Source organism: Cyanistes caeruleus, chromosome 8, assembly GCF_971803275.1.
Source record: "Cyanistes caeruleus chromosome 8, bCyaCae1.hap1.1, whole genome shotgun sequence".
In the NCBI taxonomy this organism is placed as follows: domain Eukaryota; kingdom Metazoa; phylum Chordata; class Aves; order Passeriformes; family Paridae; genus Cyanistes; species Cyanistes caeruleus.
Window position 1 is genome coordinate 329,251 of NC_141708.1, and position 21,214 is coordinate 350,464.

The 21,214-nt window shown below is 43.0% G+C and overlaps 1 protein-coding gene across 4 annotated transcripts in view; it reads right to left on the reverse strand.

The window, feature by feature from the left end:
• Nucleotides 1-21,214, reverse strand: part of INPP5A (inositol polyphosphate-5-phosphatase A) — a 178,913-nt gene that overhangs the window by 55,296 nt on the left and 102,403 nt on the right. For all 4 annotated transcript variants that reach the window (XM_086899511.1, XM_086899508.1, XM_086899509.1 and 1 more), the window contains exons 8-9: nt 17,634-17,753; nt 2,573-2,657 (exon numbers count right to left, since the gene is read on the reverse strand). In XM_086899511.1, coding sequence (XP_086755637.1) covers nt 2,573-2,657; nt 17,634-17,753 — 205 coding nt within the window. The remainder of the gene's footprint in view (nt 1-2,572; nt 2,658-17,633; nt 17,754-21,214) is intronic.

Below are 21,214 nucleotides of genomic sequence, written 5' to 3' on the forward strand. Positions count from 1 at the left end.
TAACAACCTCCCCTGGATGACTCCAACAACAGGAAAGCAGATTTTCTTAGCAAGTAGATCAATGTGACTTTAAATTAAAGCTCCCATAAGTGTTTAATAAATTACATATTAATGATTTATAGTCTATTAATTATGAATTAATATGCACAACTATTTTTTGCATCTGATTTAGGACAGTGCACATCAGGATCTGAACTCCACATTCTGAACAGCTCTCAGATTCTCCCTTTAAATGGCTTAATTGGGAAATTATTTACAAATACACTTTACTCTTTATGCTTGATGTAAGCACAGTCTGCATTTACATAACACAAGCATGGCTTGTAGCATCTCAGTGTTTAAGTGTTCAGCAGCTGTGGTCTCAAGAGGGAATTCAAAAGGTCAGTAAGAAAAACAGATAAATTTAGTAACATACACAAAGATGACAGGTCAATGGATTAACCCTTACAATTCCCAGTATGAACTCCACTGCTGAGCAGTCCCAAGAGCAGTTATTACCCATTTGCACGGGCACACGTCTAAATACCAGAAGACACTGGGCCAGCCTTTGGCTTGGGAGGTTCCCAGCTGGGCACAGGCTCAGCCTGGGGCTGGCACTGAGCATTTGGGACAGAAGCACCTCTGGCTGCTCTTGTTCCTCTTGTTCTGCCACTGCCAGCTGTACATGGCCATGTCCCAGCACTTGGCCAGCTCCAGAACAGCACATTTGAGTCACACCCCTTCCAAGCTACTTCATGAAGTGATTTGAGCCTGGATCTTAAATCAAACCACCAAGTCCTATCTAGTACAATTCCCTCTGGAGGTGACCTATAGCTCTGTCCTTCCAAGTGATACTTCAGGAACTGATGTATCATCCAGGAGCCAGCCCTTACTGGCAGTGCTGTACACTGAGTATTAACTCAGGATGTCCTGGTGCCTGGAGGCAGTCCGAGACACATCCAAAAACTGTTTCTTACAGCTTTAGGGTCTGCTGACATACAGATTTATAAACTGCACTAGGTACAGAACACTGCAAAACAAACTTACTGTGACTTTAGCTGTCCATGGATAAGCTGTAAGTGGAAGTTTCTGAATCAACTTCAATTATGCTTAATTAACACTGCAGAGTGGCTGGGTGAAGTTCTGATTACTGGGCTATGCTACTTCTCAAAAAAAAAACCCAAAGAAAATCTGTATTATCCTAGTGCTTTGTACACTCACACAGGCTTGCATCTTAGGTAGGAAGAACGAAAAAATTAATTTGATTCATCTTTCAATTACACCTTTTGTGCTCACATGAAGCAACATATACTGGCAGAGGTAAAGCAGTCCCAAGATGCAGAGCACTGTGTCAGGCTCAAAACCCTACTTGCTCTGCAGCTCACTCAGTTTCCATCACTTGGGGTTAGTGACACTATTTTGTTTGATGGGGGTTTTGAAACTCACAGATATAAATGTAAATATCTTGATCTATTGGTACTAAAGCAAACACCCTGCAGACTGCTGGCAGTATGTAAGCCAGGAAAAACTTGCAGCACCCTTCATCAGTACAGAGTGCAGGAGGTAACTCTGCTGCAGTGGGACTGACAGGGGTTCTCAGACAGCAAAATCCTCATTAGTACCATCACACCACTAGTGAAGAAAAAAAGGTGTAATAGTTGCTTCAAGTGATCACTACCAAGTGAGCATTGATGGTAACTACAGCAGCCACAGGGTAGCAGAGCTGGATTTAACCCTTAACATATGCAGTATTAAGATTCATATTCTGAATTAGTGACTTGACTTCCATTTCAGCTATGCTTTAAGCTTGTTGGCTAAATTACTGCACAACAGAAAGGATTCCAAGAAGAAGTTATTAGCTCCATATGCAAGGTTGTAACATCAAACTCCTGTTTTTCAACAGATGGACTACTCGTCTCGCAGGGAAGGAGAAGAGCACTGCACCTGAATGGGGGAAGCCAGCCTTTGGCACACAGGACATTTCCCACAGTTTGATTTACAAAGTAAAACTTTTGGCTCAAGAGATACATCTCTACCCTCAAAGCACCAAAAAGACATTGAAGTACCTCAGAGAATTAAAGTGGGAAAAACGTAAGATCAGACTGGTTTTCAATCTGGGTATTGTTTCTGACACCACCTTACCTGGAGCTTCAGCATTCAACTAAAGGTTATTTCAACTCATAATGAAAAAGGTTTAGTACATTCTTTTGGCTTTATACAAATCTCCCAGTCACCCTTCCACATCAAGATGCTGCTGGCACTGGTACTGATCATTGCCTGCATTTTTTAAAGTGTGGAGTTCTGTCACGGACATTTAGGAAATGCTTCATTTTTCCTCAGAGTAGGAAGGTAATGCAGCACTTCCTCTGTTTTCAGGAAATTATTCTGATTCACTGTGAGCTATAAGGAGATGGCAGAAGTCACAACCACACAATGTTAGTTACTTGTTTGATGTTCCTGTTAGAAGTAGTCTTGGCCAAGTCAATATTAACATTACTTTGTTAAGTCACTTTTAGGTTTTCTACAGGGAAAAAAAAAAAAAGAGAAATCAAACCTGGTAGGATCTACAACAGAAGAAAAAGAGAAGTCCTACCTCTACTACTGCTTTGGCATCCAGTCTGAAGTTGAAATCTCCAAAGACAAAATATGAAACTTTCTCAAACCGCTGATCTATAATTCTGGAAAAAAAAAATGAAAACAAACCTGTCATTCGGCTTTACATACATGCAAGAACGTACAAAGACACACATTATCCTTAAGCATGGTCTCAGAAATAATTATTGGAACCATCAAAACTACCAGTTGATACTGGACCAATATACCAACCATATTTTCCAGTTGATTTTCTTTGCTTTGGCAATTCTATCTCCTGTACAATAGTGCATCTGATTCGCCATGCCTGGCTGACAGAGCAAGCTGGGGGAAAGTGTATTTGCAGCAGTTCACACAAATCTTACAGAGGTATCATTTGGGGACCACAGAAACCTGGAGAGTATCATGGAGACTCTTCACACCTTGGAAAGTTTAAGGGCTTTGGGCTGGGCAGGTAAGAATTAGGAATGCTGAATTAGTGGTGAGTTCAGGGTGTATATAAGTGATGTTCCCAGTGTTTTTGGGTACTTTGTGAACCACATGATTAGTGACACGGTAGCACCAGACATCAACCATCCCAGCTGACAGACTGAGCACCCCTGAGGTTCCCACACTGGCTACAGTTCTCTCAAGACAGCTCTCTGTGTTGTTCACAGCAGATTTTTGCTGAGGCTGTAGCTAATACCTAACAAATAATTGCTCCAGCTGTGAAGATTGACTTTTTCCTCAAGCCTTTGCTCAGTCCTACCCAGGGAGATGTAGCATTACTCTCCATCTTTCAAATCTTGTATTATTAAAAACTGTCATTATATTATTAGCCAATCTATTATTAACAACAGTTGTGAGGTACTCTCAACAATATGTGATTTTACATCTTCTGGAGATCTTGGCATTTAGAAATCCACCAAGTCACGCTTATTTTCAAATCACAAATCAATATAATTCATCTCCTGTCAGTGGCTGAGGAAGGTATGAAACACCCAAAACTTGACTGCCACAGCCACAAAAAATTACAGACAAAATGCACAGAACCCCCCTGGGTGTGCAAGATGTGAGAAGCAAGGGAGGAATGCAGGAACACGCTGTGAACACTCTGGGAATACATCACCACGTAAGCATTTCACTGTCAGAAGCTGCAGGTGAGCCTGGGCAGGGCTCACACAGCCCAAGCACAACCCAGCAATGCTGCTCAGGAGCCACTGCTGCACATTTGGAGGCAATTGTTTCACATGGCTTTACGAGTTCTAATGCAATACATCCATTTATTCTCAAAGCTATAAGGAAAGATTTCACATTGGATCTGTAATGAGACACTGCTTCTCCTCTGAAAACATCTCAGTTTTCGTCAACAGTTATCTATTACATCAGGAATATTCTATAGAAAAAATTATGTGCATTGGGCCTAAGACACTGATCATTTGAAGAACATCTCTTGCAAAGACTTATCTGTTTCTGCTATGAAAATCTCCAATCCTCCATTTAGCTGACAGATTATTGCAGGCACTGTTAATAAATACAGCCCACTGTCAGCACTCAGTGAGCCCTGAGAAAAACCTGTCACTCCTGACCTGCACAAAACATTAATTTGATTAGTGCCCTCACGGAAAATGGAGGGAAAATGAGAACTTTAAAGTTAAACCATTTACATTGCCACAGTTTGCTAGCAGTATCACTGCAAAATCAGATCTCACTTCCGCATCAGAACAACAGACTTTGCTTTGCCAACTGTCCTGATTCAAGTATCAGCTTTGGCTCTGCTCAGCTGCCATTTACTCCTGCCAGAGGAATGACTGATACTGCAGGAATAACATCAAGGTCCATTGAAAGGTCTTGAAAAAAACTGGGATTATGAGAACCATGCCTGTGATTGAATTATGCAAAAACAGATTTTCCAAATAAACAGACTATTCTAAAAATAGTCTGAGAAAATGTCTCCAAACTGATGACTGAACCAGCTGGTTAGTCTGATTCTGATCAATTAATTAAATTTTAATTTAATTTTAATTAATTAATTAAAACCCAACCATTTAATAGTCCTGCACATTACCTGATTTAAGCATCATCTGCATACAAATCAATGCCAGCTCTACAACTGATAATTCTGTCCACTTTCTCCCCTTGCAGCTTGTCTTGTTGTACATTTTAGGAGTGTCTCATGATAGACTGAAGTAAGGGTCCAAATGTTACTTCTCCAGAATGATGCTCCAATGGCCTCTGACACATCTCTTTTCACAGGTGGTGAAATTAATTCGGGTGTACAAGAAAATTCCCAACAGTGGAGCACCGAAGGATGCACACATTTATGTACTTTACTAAGTGATGTGGGGTACCTAACAATGAAAATTCCTTGAAGTGACTCAGCTTAATACATGTATGTAACCTACTGTCCTTGCCATTACTTTCTGTAAGTGGAACTTGGTTCAAGAGTTCCCAAATCCCAGACCTCTTTCAGCAGTTTGGAACTCTGATAGCTCTGTGCTAAACATGTCCTGGTGCCTAGAACTGCCCTGAAGCAATGGCACGAGCAGCAGTTTCCCCAGCTGTGCTGGCAGTCAGAGCCAGGTGTGCAAAGAGAGGGCAATAAAGAAGAGCAGAGCAATGTCCCCTCCCCTGGGAAGGTGCAGAAAAGCTGCCTGTCACTGAGGGCACTGCAAACACAGCCAGTCTGGCCAGGGACGCAGGGGAGGTGCTAGGACTGGCCTGAGAGCTAAACAAAAGTCCTCTGTTCCTTGTGTTTCCATGTTCTAAGCCATAAATATGTACAGTTCAACATGTGTACAGGCAACTGACAATTCAGAAGACAAATTTAAAAAAAACAGAATGAGTGCTTGCAGAAAAATTAGGAAGGCCTCCAAATCTATGTCATTCTCCTTTGCCTTTTGTTTCTAAAAAATATCCTTCAATCACGAATCAACCAGTCCTTTAAAAATGCTGCCATGAATCACTCAATGAAGTGATAAATCTGAACCATATAAAAAGAAAGCAGCCAGCCTGTGTCACCCACATAAATCCTATGGTTTTAGTGGGAGGACACAGAGCCATTTCCTTTAACAACTTTAACCAGCTCATCCCAAAGGCCTTCAGCACACCTGAAGGCTCTATTCCTGTACTTCAGGTAGCTTATGACAAAACAGGTGACTCAGTTCAAGATTTCATGACTGTACAAAAGGCACAATTCTACCTGTCAGCACACACAAGTCATCAGTGCCTTTGCTGCTTGTTGTGACCTGTGCAAGGCCATCAGGAGGGGACAGGCGTTCAGAGTAGATCCAAAACTCGAGTGCAAATCAAACACAAAACTCTTCCAAGAGATGACAGCCAGCCCTTCCCTTCCACAAAGAGAAGTCTTCATTACAAAAGGGGTGGAAGAACACATTCACCCTTCTCATCCTCTGCTCTTGCTCCAGAAGGAATCATTTATGGGAAAAGAGTTTTTTAACATGTTTTAAAACATACCAAATAAAGACTTTTACTTCTGCACATTTTGGAAATTAATATAACAAAATGGCAAATCAGCTGCACTGAGAAGAAACCCTGCTCCAGCCTGGGCTTACTGCTGTCCCTGGTAAACATTGTGTGTTAGAGCACACAACCATAAACAACACAGATGATTTCTCCTCTACCAGTTCCAAAAACACAGAACTTGTCATTGCACAGGGAATCCTTGATAACAGATTCTTCACACCTGAAGCACATTACCTTAATTATTTTGCCAGTTTAAAACTAATTATACATTTTTAATTGATATCACTGCACAGAAAGTTTTCTGCACTGAATAGGTTAGTGTCTGTCTTCACATCTTGTTGCATTTGGCAGACAAATTGAATGAAAGCACTGAAGAGCTTTTTAGCTATGAGAGGGCAGTAAGAGAAGGAAACATTCAAGCAATTGTTTCCTTCAAATAGAGTTTATGGTCCACGTTATCCCCATGCCAAAATGTTTTCGTGAGTAAAATCCACAATTTGTACTTTTTTTAAGGAGTAAACTTGACTTTCACTGCAAATTAACACTAAATTACTACTGCAATTTCTTTGCTGCAAAATAAATACACGTAATTCTTATTTTGGTCTAACAACTGCAATTTGGCTCACTCTGGGTATCAGCTGGGGATTTACAGGTGCAGAAAGAAGCTCCCATGTTGCACTGGAGACATTCTTGCTCTGCTGTGTCAGGCTTTGAGCAAACCTGGCTCCCTCAGCAGAGCTTTTGGCCTGGCAGACCCTGACACACTGTCCTGTGACAAAACCATCTGTTATTCTGAGGGCACCAGGTGAATTATGAGGAACCTCTGACCTCCCTGAGCTGTGCTGCTGCCCAGCCCAGGGATGGGAGCGAGGCCGGAGCGAGCACGGGCGGTGGAGGGAGAGGTCACTCAAATGCCATGGCAGGAGCCTGTGCTCAGCAGCTGCTCTGGGAGCCTGGGTACCCCAAATTCCTCTGCTGGAAGGACAGACCTCTCAGCTTGGGTGGCAGTGCCAGCCACACTGTGACAGCAAAGTTTTCTCAAAGCCGCTTAGGAAATGCGAGATCCCACCGAGACTGAAACAAGGAAGAGGCAGAGGTTCCTCTTCTCAGAACTACTGGAAACCTGTATTTATTATTTATTAACTGCAGTTGCTACACAGAACCGGGCTCAGTGCAACCCTAAAGTGAACAATTCTGTGTTACTGGAATCACTGAAATCCTTTAAAATTTATTTTAAAGTACTCACTGTAGTAGCTAAAAATAAAGTTGCTTGGTGACATGCACCTCTTTTATAGATGCTGTATGGGGCAGTGTACACATACCTCAAAGCACTGAAATTCAGCCAGAAAATTATAGGATCAACTTCCCCTTGCTTTCATACTTTTCTTCGTCCTGTACTGTCCCCCCTTCACAGAATGGGGAAAACAAGGAAGCAGTTAAATATCAGCAATTTGGTCACGGAAGAGAACGGCTGAACATGATTCAGTGTGACAAGAGGCACTGTGATTTGGCTAAACCATTTCTCAGGGCACTTTGTAAGGAGGATCAGCAGCATTATTCCTTTAATAGCCATGTCGAATGCAATAGCCGGCTGGGTTTTGTCCCAGACCAAGGTATCAGCATCAGGTCAGAAGGTAACATTCTGTTTACACGATTATTTCCTAAAGCACTTATCTTCTCCTCGGTGTGAAAGTTGACTTTTCTGTTTGTAAGGAGGCCTAAAGAATTGAGGGAATGGGAAAAATTAGCTACACTGAGCTGGAGCTGAATGGCATTAGGTGGGAGGTCTGAGAAGGGCTGCAGTGATGCTCAGCAGGACACCTTATTAGCCGCGTCATCGCAGTTCATTCAGGCGAGCCATACCAGTGTCACCAGCATTCCCACACAAAGACAAAGTTCTTCACACAGTCTATAAACATGCCTCCCTGGCCAATTCATCCTAACTTGACACTGCTGAAAAGAGGGGCTTGAGGGTTTTGGGTTTTTTTAAACACAACAATAACATAACAAAACAAAACAAAAACCGTGCAGCTCTGCCAAGCAGGCTGAATGGGAGAGAAGGAGGGACACTGTCACATTTCTTGGGAAGAAACAATCCAAAGGTCAAGCCATATTTTATTCAGTGAGCAAATTTTTATAATAACTAAATGTGTTTAAGATAAATACCAGCTAATATGAGCTGTTTCATTTTTCTCGTACAACTTCTGGGGTAAGATACTATCTCTCCACAACCTGTTTATTTCTGTGCATTATCCTGCACATGGGAGTTACAGACACAAAAGCTTTTACAAAGGACAGAGAATCAAAGAATGGCTTGGGTTAGAAGGGACCTTAACATATGACTGCCTGAATAAAATGTCCTCTCCTAAGTGAGGAAATACGAAGATCACAACTAACACACCGAGACAAGAGGATCAGTTCACTCCTGGTGTAACCATCATTTCTCAGGGCAAACTGCTCACTTTGTCTAGTTCTGACCTGTGCAGAGCTTGGAGCCACAGGTTCTGTCTGGAGCTGACACAGCAGAAGCAGCTCTGGTCTCTGTGAAAATCCTCTCTCCCACTACTGAGTGAAGTGTTCAGTTCATTATTTACCGTGGGACGCTCGCTGTGCGCGGGTCAGGCGCCCGGACCCTCGACCGTGTCCATGGCAGGGACCCTGTCCCTGTCACTGCCATCATCAACTCACCCTTCCTGCCCGGTCAGGATCCCAGCCCAAAGGGAATGAAAGGTGACTGGGCCTTGTTGCTGGCAGGAGAGCTGCCTGGGAGCTGGCAGGTGACCTGTGGCTAACACTGCACACCTTCTGCACGGGTCTGTAATGCCAGAGGTGGGAACAGCTCCTGCACTGACTTCTGCTGGAAAGTCAAGGAACGACAACACTGAGACCTGTCTCCTGCTACACCCACATCAGGGAACTGAAGATCAAGAGGATGGATATCCCCAGGCTTTGGCTCACACCAACCCCGACCATTCAGATTTCTGCTGCTCCCATCTGCATTGCTTTTTCTTTTTTAAGTTTTGCTCAAAGACCTGCTCAAACGCCTGCACTTTGAGAACTGGCTCCCTCCAGCAGATGTTTCAGAGACAGCTTTGAAAGAGAACCGTGTCCTCTCCTGTGTACCACCTCCCTTCTGCAGCTCCAATGGTGCTCAGCTCACAGCCTTTTGCAATTTTAAATACACATTTGGAGACAAATCCCAGAAAAATCCTCATCAATTCTGAGTACGTTACCTGGTGACTGATAGTTTAAGTGTGCCTCAAAAGCCATAATGGAAGTGCCTTCATTGGCATGCCCAAGGTGCTGTAGTGCTGTCATTAAAAAGATAAAGTTTACAATATTTTTGTGCCTTGTTCTTTCTGATATAATGGCTAAAACCTATTAATAACACCAAAATATCTCAAAAGGTCAAGCACCATACAGCAAGATGAAGGGAATTGTCAAGAAGCTTAGGCAATCATCTTAACACTCAAGACATTTGCCAGGGCTGTTTAACTAATATGTGATGTTCACTTTTAATTTCAATATAGTGCCATTTGGGAAAAAATGTTGTATTTTTTAATTAATTACTATGTCAGCAGCTATTAAGATTAAAAGAAAGACCACATCAATAATAAATACTTAATCCAAAGAAAGGATTACAAGAAGAGCAATAAAAATCAATTTTTAGAGCTGGAAAATTGTGACTTTTTCCTCACTTGACTGGTATTTTCATTATATTGACAAAGCCATGATCTTACCCGACACTGACATTCGCCTAATGAAATAGCAGCCCTGGATAATGATGTAAGGACTTGTCAATTCTGCTACAGGACAACACGACACTCCAGCACTGGCGTTATCATAGAAAGAAATGTTCATGCTCTTCAGTTGATACAAGAGAAAAATACAAGCAGAAACCACAGAAATGGTAAGTCTTTTTGAATCTTTGCTTTATCGTGGAATACTGACATCCTTCCACAGAGTTTGTGAGCTCTTGAGTGCTGGTGACACTTGGTGCTCAGCAGACAGCAGGTACCTACCCTTTCATTCTGCATGAAGCCCAAGACATCCTAATTCTTGCTTTTTGTTCCACAGGGCTCAAATGTGGGGAGCAAAGCCAAAATGCTGCAGTCACTTTGTGTCCAAACCACAAACAGTGAGACAGAAATGACCAGGATATGTGGCAGCAGGATACTGATCCATTGTTAAGGCTGAGTAAAGTATTTTTAGTGACATATTGAGGGAAACTCAGACTAAAGACACTGTCTGTCCTAACCAGGTAATCGATAGGAACAGCAGTGCCATGGTTAGGGAATTTTGGCAGATTTGCATCTTTTCCAGGTCCATCTCCTCCGATGGCTGGACAGGCAGCAGATGGTGACAGGACACAGGCCACTCATCCACACAGAGCTGCCACTGATGGGGACATGCAGGCTGGGCTCAGGGCAACTGTGAATTAAAAATAAACCCAAATGTTTCTAGAAAAGGGCAATGCAAATGGCTCAGATACAGAGAATTCACTAACAAAGGGCTCAACAATGCTCGATGCTGAGAAAAGCTCATGAGGAACCAATTTTACATTATCCCTTTGAAAATCACACTGCAGTGAAGCACCAAGAGCTAAGAGAGGGAACAAAAAGGGGGTGAGGACAGAAACCTTTGAAGTGCTAAAGAGAAGGGAACAACCCTCTTGCCAAAGAGCACGGTGATCAAAAAAGTTAAGAGCTGTCAACATTAGGTTTGAACAAGAAAATTCTAGTGGATATAAAAGCAGCAGGACTCATTTCCGTGTTGCAGTGAGAAACTGCCTCATCTTGGCTGCATCTTAAACCCAGCACTGATGGAATGAAGATAAAGAAGCTCCACAACAGGTGAGACAGCAACATGGACTGACCTCTCCAGCCCTGGACAATGTCTGCCCAGCCAGCCACAACCCCTCCAGCTCTTACACAGCAAACCAGGGGTTGGAAGCACTGTCCCTCCCATCTGAGTATTTCCCTGTTAGGGATGATCTGAATCTTTCCAGGACGTGGAGCACAGGATGCAGAGCCCACAATCTGCTCCTGCCTTATGGGAGTCCAAATGTCCAAGGTGGCTCCTGGCCTGGTGCCCACAGGCTCCAGGGGGAGCAGGACGGAGCTCTCTCAGCCCTTCTCCACTTTATAGCCATCAGCTCACAGCTAGCATTGCAAATAAAATCACAGCAGAAATTTATTTTCATTTCTCTGCAAATGAATAAGAATTGGATCAACAGCCCATATAGATTCTTCTTAATTGAATCACAGCTATCCTAGAAGATATGGCTATAGGATAGGAGATTTGAAAAGGCACAGACCACAATGGATGCTGATGTCAGTGTCACCTTTAGCTGGACACTAATGACTCAACTGTGGCCAGCTCCAGGCTCTCTAAGGAACAGATTACAGAAAAAAAGAAATATAACTCAATGAGAACCTGATGTGCTCTGGACATTCTCATATAAAGCCACTTTCTGAGCAAAATCAAGCAGGCAACAAGTTACTTGCAATCATTTCCTTTTTAAGAGTCATTCTCTTTTCTTGCATCACGTTTAATTTCACACCTGCTGGTGGGAGCAGGACTGATAGAGCAAACCCTGCTCTCAGCACTTCCACCCTGCCAGAAGGACACAGCAGCCACCAGGGCAGCTCCAGGAGATCCTGGAATGGAAAAGGGGCAAAAAGGAGGAAAGCCCTTTGGGAAGATGAGGTGGAGGCCCTGAGTGCCACAATCCATATGCACACTGCTGGACAGGGACTGTGTGGGTAAATGACTGGCTAAAATCTCTCCAGGAATCCTTCGAGCTTTACCTGCAGCATTTCTTCTGAAAGAGCCACAATTCTATTCACACTGGCCAGGTACAGCAAGAACTGCCTTAGTGCATGTACTCTCTTTTTTCTGTAAATGACACCTTTCTCTGTGATACCTGCAAGTATCTAAAGTTCTGGATTTTGCATTTCAGATCTTTGCTTCCAAACCTGGTAATGTTCACACAGATTTATCGTAAGAGAAAAATCAGATATTTACCATTTGAATAATGAACACTGAAAATTTATTACAACCTGTTCAGCTTATAATGCCAAAAAGAAGAGAAAAAAAATAAAATCAAAATTACTGACTAGGATGACCAAAAATTATCATTCACTTAATATGGAATTGCATTTATTGAGTCCTTAAAATGATATTGGTGTGTGCTTTCCATTACAATGCCTTCCAGTACAAAAATATTTTCCTGCTAAAAATATAACCTAAATAAAATTCACAATGTGTCTGTGCAGAGAGGAAGGACACACGAGTTGAATTTTTGACAATTGCATCGAAGATGCCAAAGCTCAAGCCAGCAGAAAAACAAGGAGCAAGTAAAAGTGACTTTGGCTGTATTTGACAGGCTGAAAGTAACAAGACAATTTTGCTGGATTTACTCTTTAAAGAGCATATTATCCAAACACGCTAATTTTGAGAGCACTTAACCTTCCTTTAAGGGGGAGAATGACTGAATATTAATGAGCTGGGCTTTGGGTGTTTAATGAAAAGCTGTGTCGATTTGAATGTGATCCAGGGGTTTAAACCTTTGTTAGAAGACATTTGGCTGGAAGGTTTATTTGCCCTGAGAGTGCTTTCTATCTGAATACACAGAAATTTCACTACTCATTTGAAGGCTCATGTTAAAATCACTGTGGCAAAAAACAAATAAGGTAAAAACAAAACCACACCAAAACAAAAAGATCCCAAGCCCTCCTAAATCGAGCTGCTTTGAGGATCTTCCCAAATGACCCAGATCTTTAGAGCAAAGTTTTCCTTTGCCTAGAAACTAAGTGGCTTTTCTTTTGCTCATTCAGCTGCTAGTTCTGGGAAAAGCCCAAAGAGAAACATTTAGATTGGAGGGGTCTTTGAGAAGAGGTGACAGTTGACTGATGAGCATCCATAAAATGACAAAGAATAGTTGTGTGGAGCCGGTGCATCACATCGCCTCTCCCTGGGAAACTAATTGCTCTGAATTGTTAATAGTAACATTATTTTTCTGGCAATCATTTCTTTTCAATACTCAAAATCAGCATGAAACAGCTCCTTTGACCGGACATAAAAGTTAAATGTCCCAATGTTGATCAAATTAACTTCAGCTATGTGACAATGGACTATATTTGTGAGAAAATAATGAAGGGCACAATGGGGAGCTTTATGCCAAGATTTCACAGTTGTAATGTAAAAATGTTTCTGTTGAACTAGGCCAGGGAACATTTCAATAGGAAAACAGAAGAGCACTGTCACTTTCATTAAAAAAACCACACTCATTTTACGGATCTCAATGCTGGAGATAATTTCAGGAAGTTTAGATGGCTGGCACACCAAGAGTCAGGGATCAGGCCAACACCTCATGTCCTGTCCTTCCCAAACTCTCCATCTTGAGGGGCCCCATCCTGCAGCTTTTCCCTCATTCCCCAGCCTGGGTACTGCATTCACACTTCTCCCCATCGAGTGGCTACAGGACATGACTAATATGCCAATATGGTTAATTAATATGAAATGCGCACAAGCATTAGTTACAACAGATGCGTGAAAAATTAAACCAAAATATAAACTGTTTTCCTCTCTTAGTCTCACCTACAGCTTACACCCTTCAACTCCAGAAAATACAAAAAGACAAATATTATGCAAATGGAGCTAACTGTACATAGAAATTATCCAAATGGGCTTTGAAGAATTTTTTTTCCCCACAAAATATAAAGCAAATGTTCTTATCTCATTTTAAAGCAAATTCAGCTTTGACTATAGACCTGTGTGTCCCTGGAACAACGAAACTGACTTCTGGGGGCTCAGTTTGGGTTTGCACTGGTGCTGTCAGACACTCATCAGACACCTCAATTTCCTACATATGTATTTCTGTGTATGTATTTCTAAAGATACAAGCAAATATTTGTTTAACAACAGTGTGATTCCAATCCTCTTGGATTTAAAGCAACAATCTGACATCACATCTTTGCCCTTGCTAAATGGCAAATATTAAATGCAATCTGGCTCAGCACATACCAGTGAGCTGCCTTTAAAAGTGTTCTATTTAATTAATTTTAATGCTATTAAAGCTAAATCACTTCAGGATTAACTTTATTAAAGCATAAGCTTTATTAAAGCTAAAAGAACAAACCTTTCTACTCCTCAAACATACTATTAGGATTACTAACAGATTTCCCCAGGAGAAAACTTCCAGCACAACTTTGTATCATTCCCCCGATGCTTTTTCCTTGGTTCTCCCCCGATTTTCCCCTGCTTACCAATGCTATGATGCTGTACAGCTTTTTTCTTACGTGCTGAAAAATTGTGGCTAAAATAATTTTGGAGATAGAAACTTCCCTGGCAATCTGAACAGTTAAACTGATCCATTTGAGCTTTATTTGCAAACCCTCTTCTGGTTTGCATCCCCAACTCCTGTGGTAGCTGTTGCCCAGATAAAAGGCTGTACATAACTCATGTTTATGAAGATGCAGCGTGAACACAACTGAGCTTTCACTGACTCCCACAGTGACCTAAATCAACTGTGAGAAGGTGTTTCTGTTTCATTCAGTGAAGGTTTAGCTCATTAAACTGTTTTCCTTCTCAGCATTGTTCATTGGGTTTGAACTGCATCGCTGTTAAATGCTCTTTAGCAGTTTAAAGGCTTTAAAGGAAAAGACTTACCAGTCTCTGTTTTTAACAGCACTAAATCTGCATTATTAGTTCATGCAGATAAGGGGATTTGAAAGCTCAGCTTGAAACCTCTCTCTTCTGTATTTATCTGACACTGCATAGTTCCAGTAGCTCAGCTGGAAATGTAGATCTATGAAGCTTTAAAGAGAGATTAAAGCCAAGAAAAGAAGTACTTTTCCCCCTATAGCTGCTCTCACTTTCCCTTTTCCTGCTGTCTGAGGGAGTGCTGGGGGACAATGGCCAAAGATGGTTCCCAAAGCCCCTGAATGGGGACACTGTTGGTGGCAGCATTCATTCAAAGTAAGCTTCAGTGTATTGTCCTCCCCAATCAGCAGATCAGAATAGAGTGTGCTGGTGGCTGCCAAAAGGTTAGTCCTGCCGATGAAAGGGGCTTCCCATTATTCACTGCTCTACAGAACTCCCCCTTTGTGCCCGCCAGCCCATCACTGCACTGTGGAGGTCCGGATCTGCGGCTGGCTGCTCCCTCAAAATGAACAATTCATGCACGGCGAGCTTGCTGTGCCACTCTGCAACCCAAACCCAAGGGCTTCTTTTCTAAGGACAGCCGAGCTGGGGCAGTTTTGGCAGTGTCACATTTTAATGATATACCATCGTGACATCCCTGACCCACAGCTGACACTCTTACTACAGTCTTATTACCTTACCCTTGCCAGGGCATCGTGGGAGGTCCAAAGCCAAAATTAGCTAATGAAGCACACTGTATGCTGCAAAAAGTGTGCAATAAATAATGCAAAAGGTTTGCACGGGTTTCCCTAATGCAAAGCATTAGGAAAGGAGAGAAGACCAATGGAGCCATGAAAAAATGAAATAAAAATCCCATACTGCTCTATGCAACAGAACTCAAGAATATGCACTCAGACTGCACCAGGAGCAGATCCTGATCCTCCCAAGCCCCTGTTCTGTAAATCAGGGATCTTTCATATATTTATATATATATATATATCTGTATGTTACCTATGCAAACCTTCCAAGTGCCTCCAGCATTTTCAAATGGTTTGAGCAGGTTTTGCAAGAGAAAGGCAATACCGGCTTTTTCCTGTTCACCCTTGGATCATCCCAAAGGTGATGGTAAATTCCTGTTTGGAGACATTCCTGCTAGGGGAAAGGCAGTCTCTACTATCCCACCTACCCACCCTTAGAGGACAGAAAACCCCCAGAGAGGAAGGAATCTTGAGAAAGAACATGGCTGGAAAGGCATTTACACTCCTCTGCAACATTTCAGGACCTTTTCCAGTGAAAAGCTACATAGTAAAAAACAGCAAGGAGATATTTTCCAACACATAAACTGTTTTGTTCAGGAGTGTCTGTAGCTTGCAGGCTGCTGCCAGAGAGAGCCAGAAGAGCTGCTTGTGGACAGGGACCCCTTTCCCTGTGCCATGCACGGGGAGGCAGCGAGCAGATGCCAGGCAGCAGAGGCTCAGCAGACTGTTCTGGGCAGTGGTTCCCCATGAGCACAGGCACGTGCTCCCCTCCCCGCAGCCAGCAGGACCCTTGCCAGAGATGTGGCCTCAGCCAAAAGGCTGGTGGGGCAGCAGGATGGAGCTCTGCACCCCTGGCCGGGCTGGGAGTCCCATTCCTCACTCTGGGGAAGGACAGAGATGACACTGGCCAGGTGCCCCTCACCTTCAGCGAACAGCAGCCGTGGTCCCACACTCGCTGGGGTCTTGTTAAAGAGTCCTCTGAACCCAGCAGCCTGGCACATGGCCACTGGACAGCGGGGCTCAGAGCAGGAAAACAGAACACAGTGCTCTGCTTTTGTATTCCTCCCAGGCTCTGCAGTTTGTTTTAAGCTCTTTTAATGCCACGGATGGCAGTGTGTGCCATGGCTGCTCTGAAGAGACACGTTAAAGCTCTGTTTCTCAGGCAAACATGAAGCTGACTGGCATCTCCTTAGAGAAATACCTGTTTACTCTGCCAGCACAACAATGCCCACACAGAAACATTCTTTTCTTACTCAAGAGAAAGCTGTCTCTTTCCTGACTATATAATTAGGGCAGCTGTAAATTTCTGGGTGTTTTTGGGACTCCTCTGCATTGTACCACTCACCAGATGAACGAGCTCTGTAACACCATTAGAACCCATATGGATATTGACACCTATGGTGACCATACACAAATGCTGGACTGCCTGCTGTACCCAGCTGCTGGAGATTAAAGCACACCAGCTCCATGTGGAGGGACCCATGAGGAGAGGCTGAAAGACTTGGGTTTGTTCAGGCTGCAGAGAAGTTGTCTACATGGGGACTCTGCTGCTGGCTTTATCTGTTTGGTAGTTACAGAGAGGAAGAAGCCAGACTCTGCTCAGCAGTGCATGCCAAAAGATCCAGGCGATGGACACAAACCACTTGGAGGAAAATTCTGGCTGGATAATAGGGACAGAAAGTTTCCCAGTGAGGGTAGTCAAACACAGCAATGTGTGGCCCAGAGGAGCTCCAAACCACCATGCTGGAGCTGCTCAAAGCTCAGCTGGACAAGCTGCTGAAAGCCAGCCCTGCTCTGAGCACAGGGAATGAATAAGGAACTTCCACAGGTCGCTTCCAGCTGGAATGATTCTGTTATTCTGTAACTGGAGATGCACTTGAATGGCTTCATTAGGGTCCACACAGTCTAAAAATAAGCTAATCTACCTAACACATTTAGAAAATAAGTGTGGTTCCTACTCTGCAATTCTGGTGACTCCAGAGTGGTTTCCCGAGATCAGTAATTTGGCTTTAAAGAGTAAGTGTCATGAAGTGATCTGTAATCAGAACTATCTAGAAAACTCTGACAAACAGTAACCACTTTCAGATGACAGAATAAAACCCTCTACATTTCTGAGTGTGCCATTTGAAACATCTTTCATATGCTGCTTATGAACACAGAGATTGAAAGAGGCCAGGAAAGGCTAATACATACCTATCAAGTACATAGCCAAGAGCCTTATGCCGTATTCCTGAGTAAACCGATGGGCTTGTTTCCCAAGCAATTAAATTGGAAGCATCATGGAAAAGATGAATGTTTACCAAGTCAAAGGCACTATGACAAAAAAAAGGAAAAAAATAAAATGATTCAGGATAAAAGAAAAAAAACCCCATTTGTTGCATCAGCAAAGCATTCAACACAGCACTTACTATATTCACTGTTATGTTACCTTAATATTTTCTCACAAGAACTGTGCAGATCAAGCTATTATCTGAAAATTGTCAGACTGCCATCAAACTTACAGCTCATCTACAAGTAAGACTCCAAGTCTTTTGCATAAAGGATGTATAATATGAAAATGAAAAGCTATTTGTCAGTTACAATTCCAGAAATTAGGCAGTACCTTCTCACTAAAATATTTTTTAAACAAAATTTAATGTGTAAACAAACAACTTCCAGTTTCAAAGCTGCAGGTAGGTGTTGATAAACAAGAGGAAAAGCTACTGAGGGGAGAATGGCACTGACATTAAGGCAAATCACATCACTGAGACGCCTCATCTGTCCCTGTGAGGAGAATGCCCAGACAGCAGCAGCCAATACACACACCACCCCCAGCTGGAACAGGACACCTGCTGCTGCTCTGGGGCCATGCCTGTGAGACACCAGGAGCACAAATCTGTTTTGGCCAGAAAAGCCCAGAGCCTGCCAGTGAGAGCATGGACAGGCTCTGGCTGAGACAGACATCAAGGAGAAAGCCCAAGCCATGCTCAGGGAGGTTTCCCAGACCACAGCAGAGCTGGGAATGGACCTGGACACAGCAATAATGGCAGTGAGAACAGTGGGAGCATGGTCAGACAGAGGCCACTCAGCACAAAGATCCTGGTGAAAATCTCTGGCTGAAGGGAACAGCACATCCTGTGCAGGGAACCCACACTGGTGCAGAGCAGTCCCACTAACCTCCCTAGAGAGAGAATGGTCACAAAGCTACAGAACATGACAGCTTGAGATACCCAGTCCTGTCTGTCTGAAGGACAAACAGAAAGAGCCTCTGTAGGACAGGGATGGGCCCACGTCACCAGCTCACCCGAGGTGTAAAGCTATCCATAATCCACCTACATGTGTCTAAAACATGTCTGCTCTTAAAATCCACTGATAAAGGACTTTCCACCTGCAACTTCTGCATCCTTAAACTCAAATTTTCATCATATTATCTATTTTCCTGCAAATTAAACTGATTTCTGCCCCTTCTGAAGGTCTGACAGCAACCAGTTTCGCTGCTGTGGTCAGCCAAGGTTTCTCACCCCCTACCCAAACACTTCCCCCATTCCTGACCCCCTGTCCTCTTTCCATCGTAGCCAGAGCACAGCACACAAAGCCAAACACTCTATCACAGGCCTTGGCAGCACTCACATAAATAATTACTGTCCCTTCGTGTCCTTCACAGGATCTACCTATTAACACATCTCAGAAAGATAATAATGATCCATATTCAATTCCTTCTCCCTTGATCCTTTTCTACAGCAGGGGTAATGAGTCAGTTATTCCCAAAATAGTATTGGTGCTTTTAAATTCTCCTCTCAAAGTGCAATGCTTTGCATTTCCCTGACTATCACCTTCCAATACTACTTCCTTGAAAATATCAAAACAATTCTGGCTGCTGATTCTGACCACTGATATACTTGTAAACATTCCCAAGGTTGGTGCTCTACCTAAATATTGTAAGTACATTCTTTACTCCATTCTCCCTAGCAAATATCAACTATGTATGTGAGCTATATTTAAGACTGAAATGCATTCGGTGCACGACCTTGCACCTGCTGAAACACTGAGAACTACTGGAATAGAAACAAACACCTTCACCTCATAGTCAAGATACTACTAAAAAAACCCTGCAAAATAAAAGTACATGCAATTATATAGTTCTCTTTCATTTTTTCATGTGAAAAGTCATGTGTGCCCCGGGATTCTTTAGCTCTTTGTCCACACTAAAGGTAATTAATGAAGAATAATGGATTTGAAAAATCTGGTTTCACAGAGAAACTCAATGGGGGCAGACCACTGATCACAGAGGAAGAGGAAAAAGGACAGTTCTCTGAAGTCTGTTAAGGTCACTTTTCTGGTTTTTTGGGAGCCCCCTGTTTTTGGCATGAGGTACATTCTGAAACAATTTGTTCCTAGGTAGGGAAAATGAATAGTTCCTTTCAAGGACTCACACAGAAGTACTAAGAGCAAGTGCCTGGGCTCTATTTTTATTGATCTATTAGAAAGTAGAAATGCGCTGATCAGAAGTAATTATTTAAGAGATTGGTTTTCATGATTATGAAAACGGGCAGAACTTTGTTCACATGCACAGAGATTGTGTGCAAACACTCATCACAGCCTGAAGTGTCACACTCAGACCTCCTTAGGTGTATTTTATAACCCCCTGTATTTTCCATAGTATTTCACTTCATTCTTCAGAAGTTGTTGGTAGTGTCTCACCCCTTCAATTTCCCATTAGAAACATCTGAGACCTTGTTAGATCATGTAGATCATAATTACAAATTATTCCAGACAGAACTACCACCATGGCTCAGCTCAGTACAGACTAGGAGAAGATGTGAGGTTCCTCATCCTCACTGCCCCACACACCCGTGACAGACACTCACCCAAACATCCACTACAGCCAAGGACTGTCCTTTTTTAATACCCTCACAAGAAAACATTACATTTAATTCTGTCTCTGAAGAATATTTTTTTCTTGGAAAGGCCTGAAAATGAATTTGTGTCATCTATTTCAGCAGAGAGGAAATCCCAGAGAATAGAAGGGACAGAACCTAGGGAAGTCAAGATACAAGAGCAAAGGCCAGATTAGCATCTGATGTTAATACCCACTTCTGTAATTATCTGGTGCTGGAATCACACCCCACACATATGGATCTGGAAAAATTAACATGAACCTACATCATCACACAACTGCCTGCCCAATTTCTGTGTCAGGAGTCTATAAAAGGAAAAAACCTGGTACCTTTCCTGTTTCCCCACACTGCTTAATTAAATAAACGTGAATATGCCAACAAAGCCAGAACACTTCAGTACTCACAAGTCAGCCTATATGAACTTTTATGAGATTTCAAAATCAAGCTTTCATTTATAAGACATGAAACAGCCACATGAGGAAGGGAAAAGTGTTGAATGTTCACATACACATGGGTCACTATAACACAAGTAAGCAGTAAAGACCAAAACCATGACTGCATGGTGCAGAAGCAAGGCCAGATTTCCAGCTGGGCTTAGGGAAATCTGAAGCAGTGCCCATAGAACAAGATCCTTTTGCAGGAGCCTAGAGGTGAGAGCTGCACACAGCCAGGCTGTGGTGCCTGACACAGTGGGATGCTGCCAAGCCCCAGCAGCAGCAGTGGTGGCAGCAGCAGCAGGAATGCAGTGGTGGCAGCAGCGGCAGCGCAGCAGCGGCAGCGGCAGCAGCAGCGGCAGCAGCAGCGGCAGCGCAGCAGCGGCAGTGCAGCAGCGCAGCAGCAGCAGTGCAGCAGCAGTGACAGCAGCAGCAGGGACAGTGGCAGCAGCAGCGGCAGCGC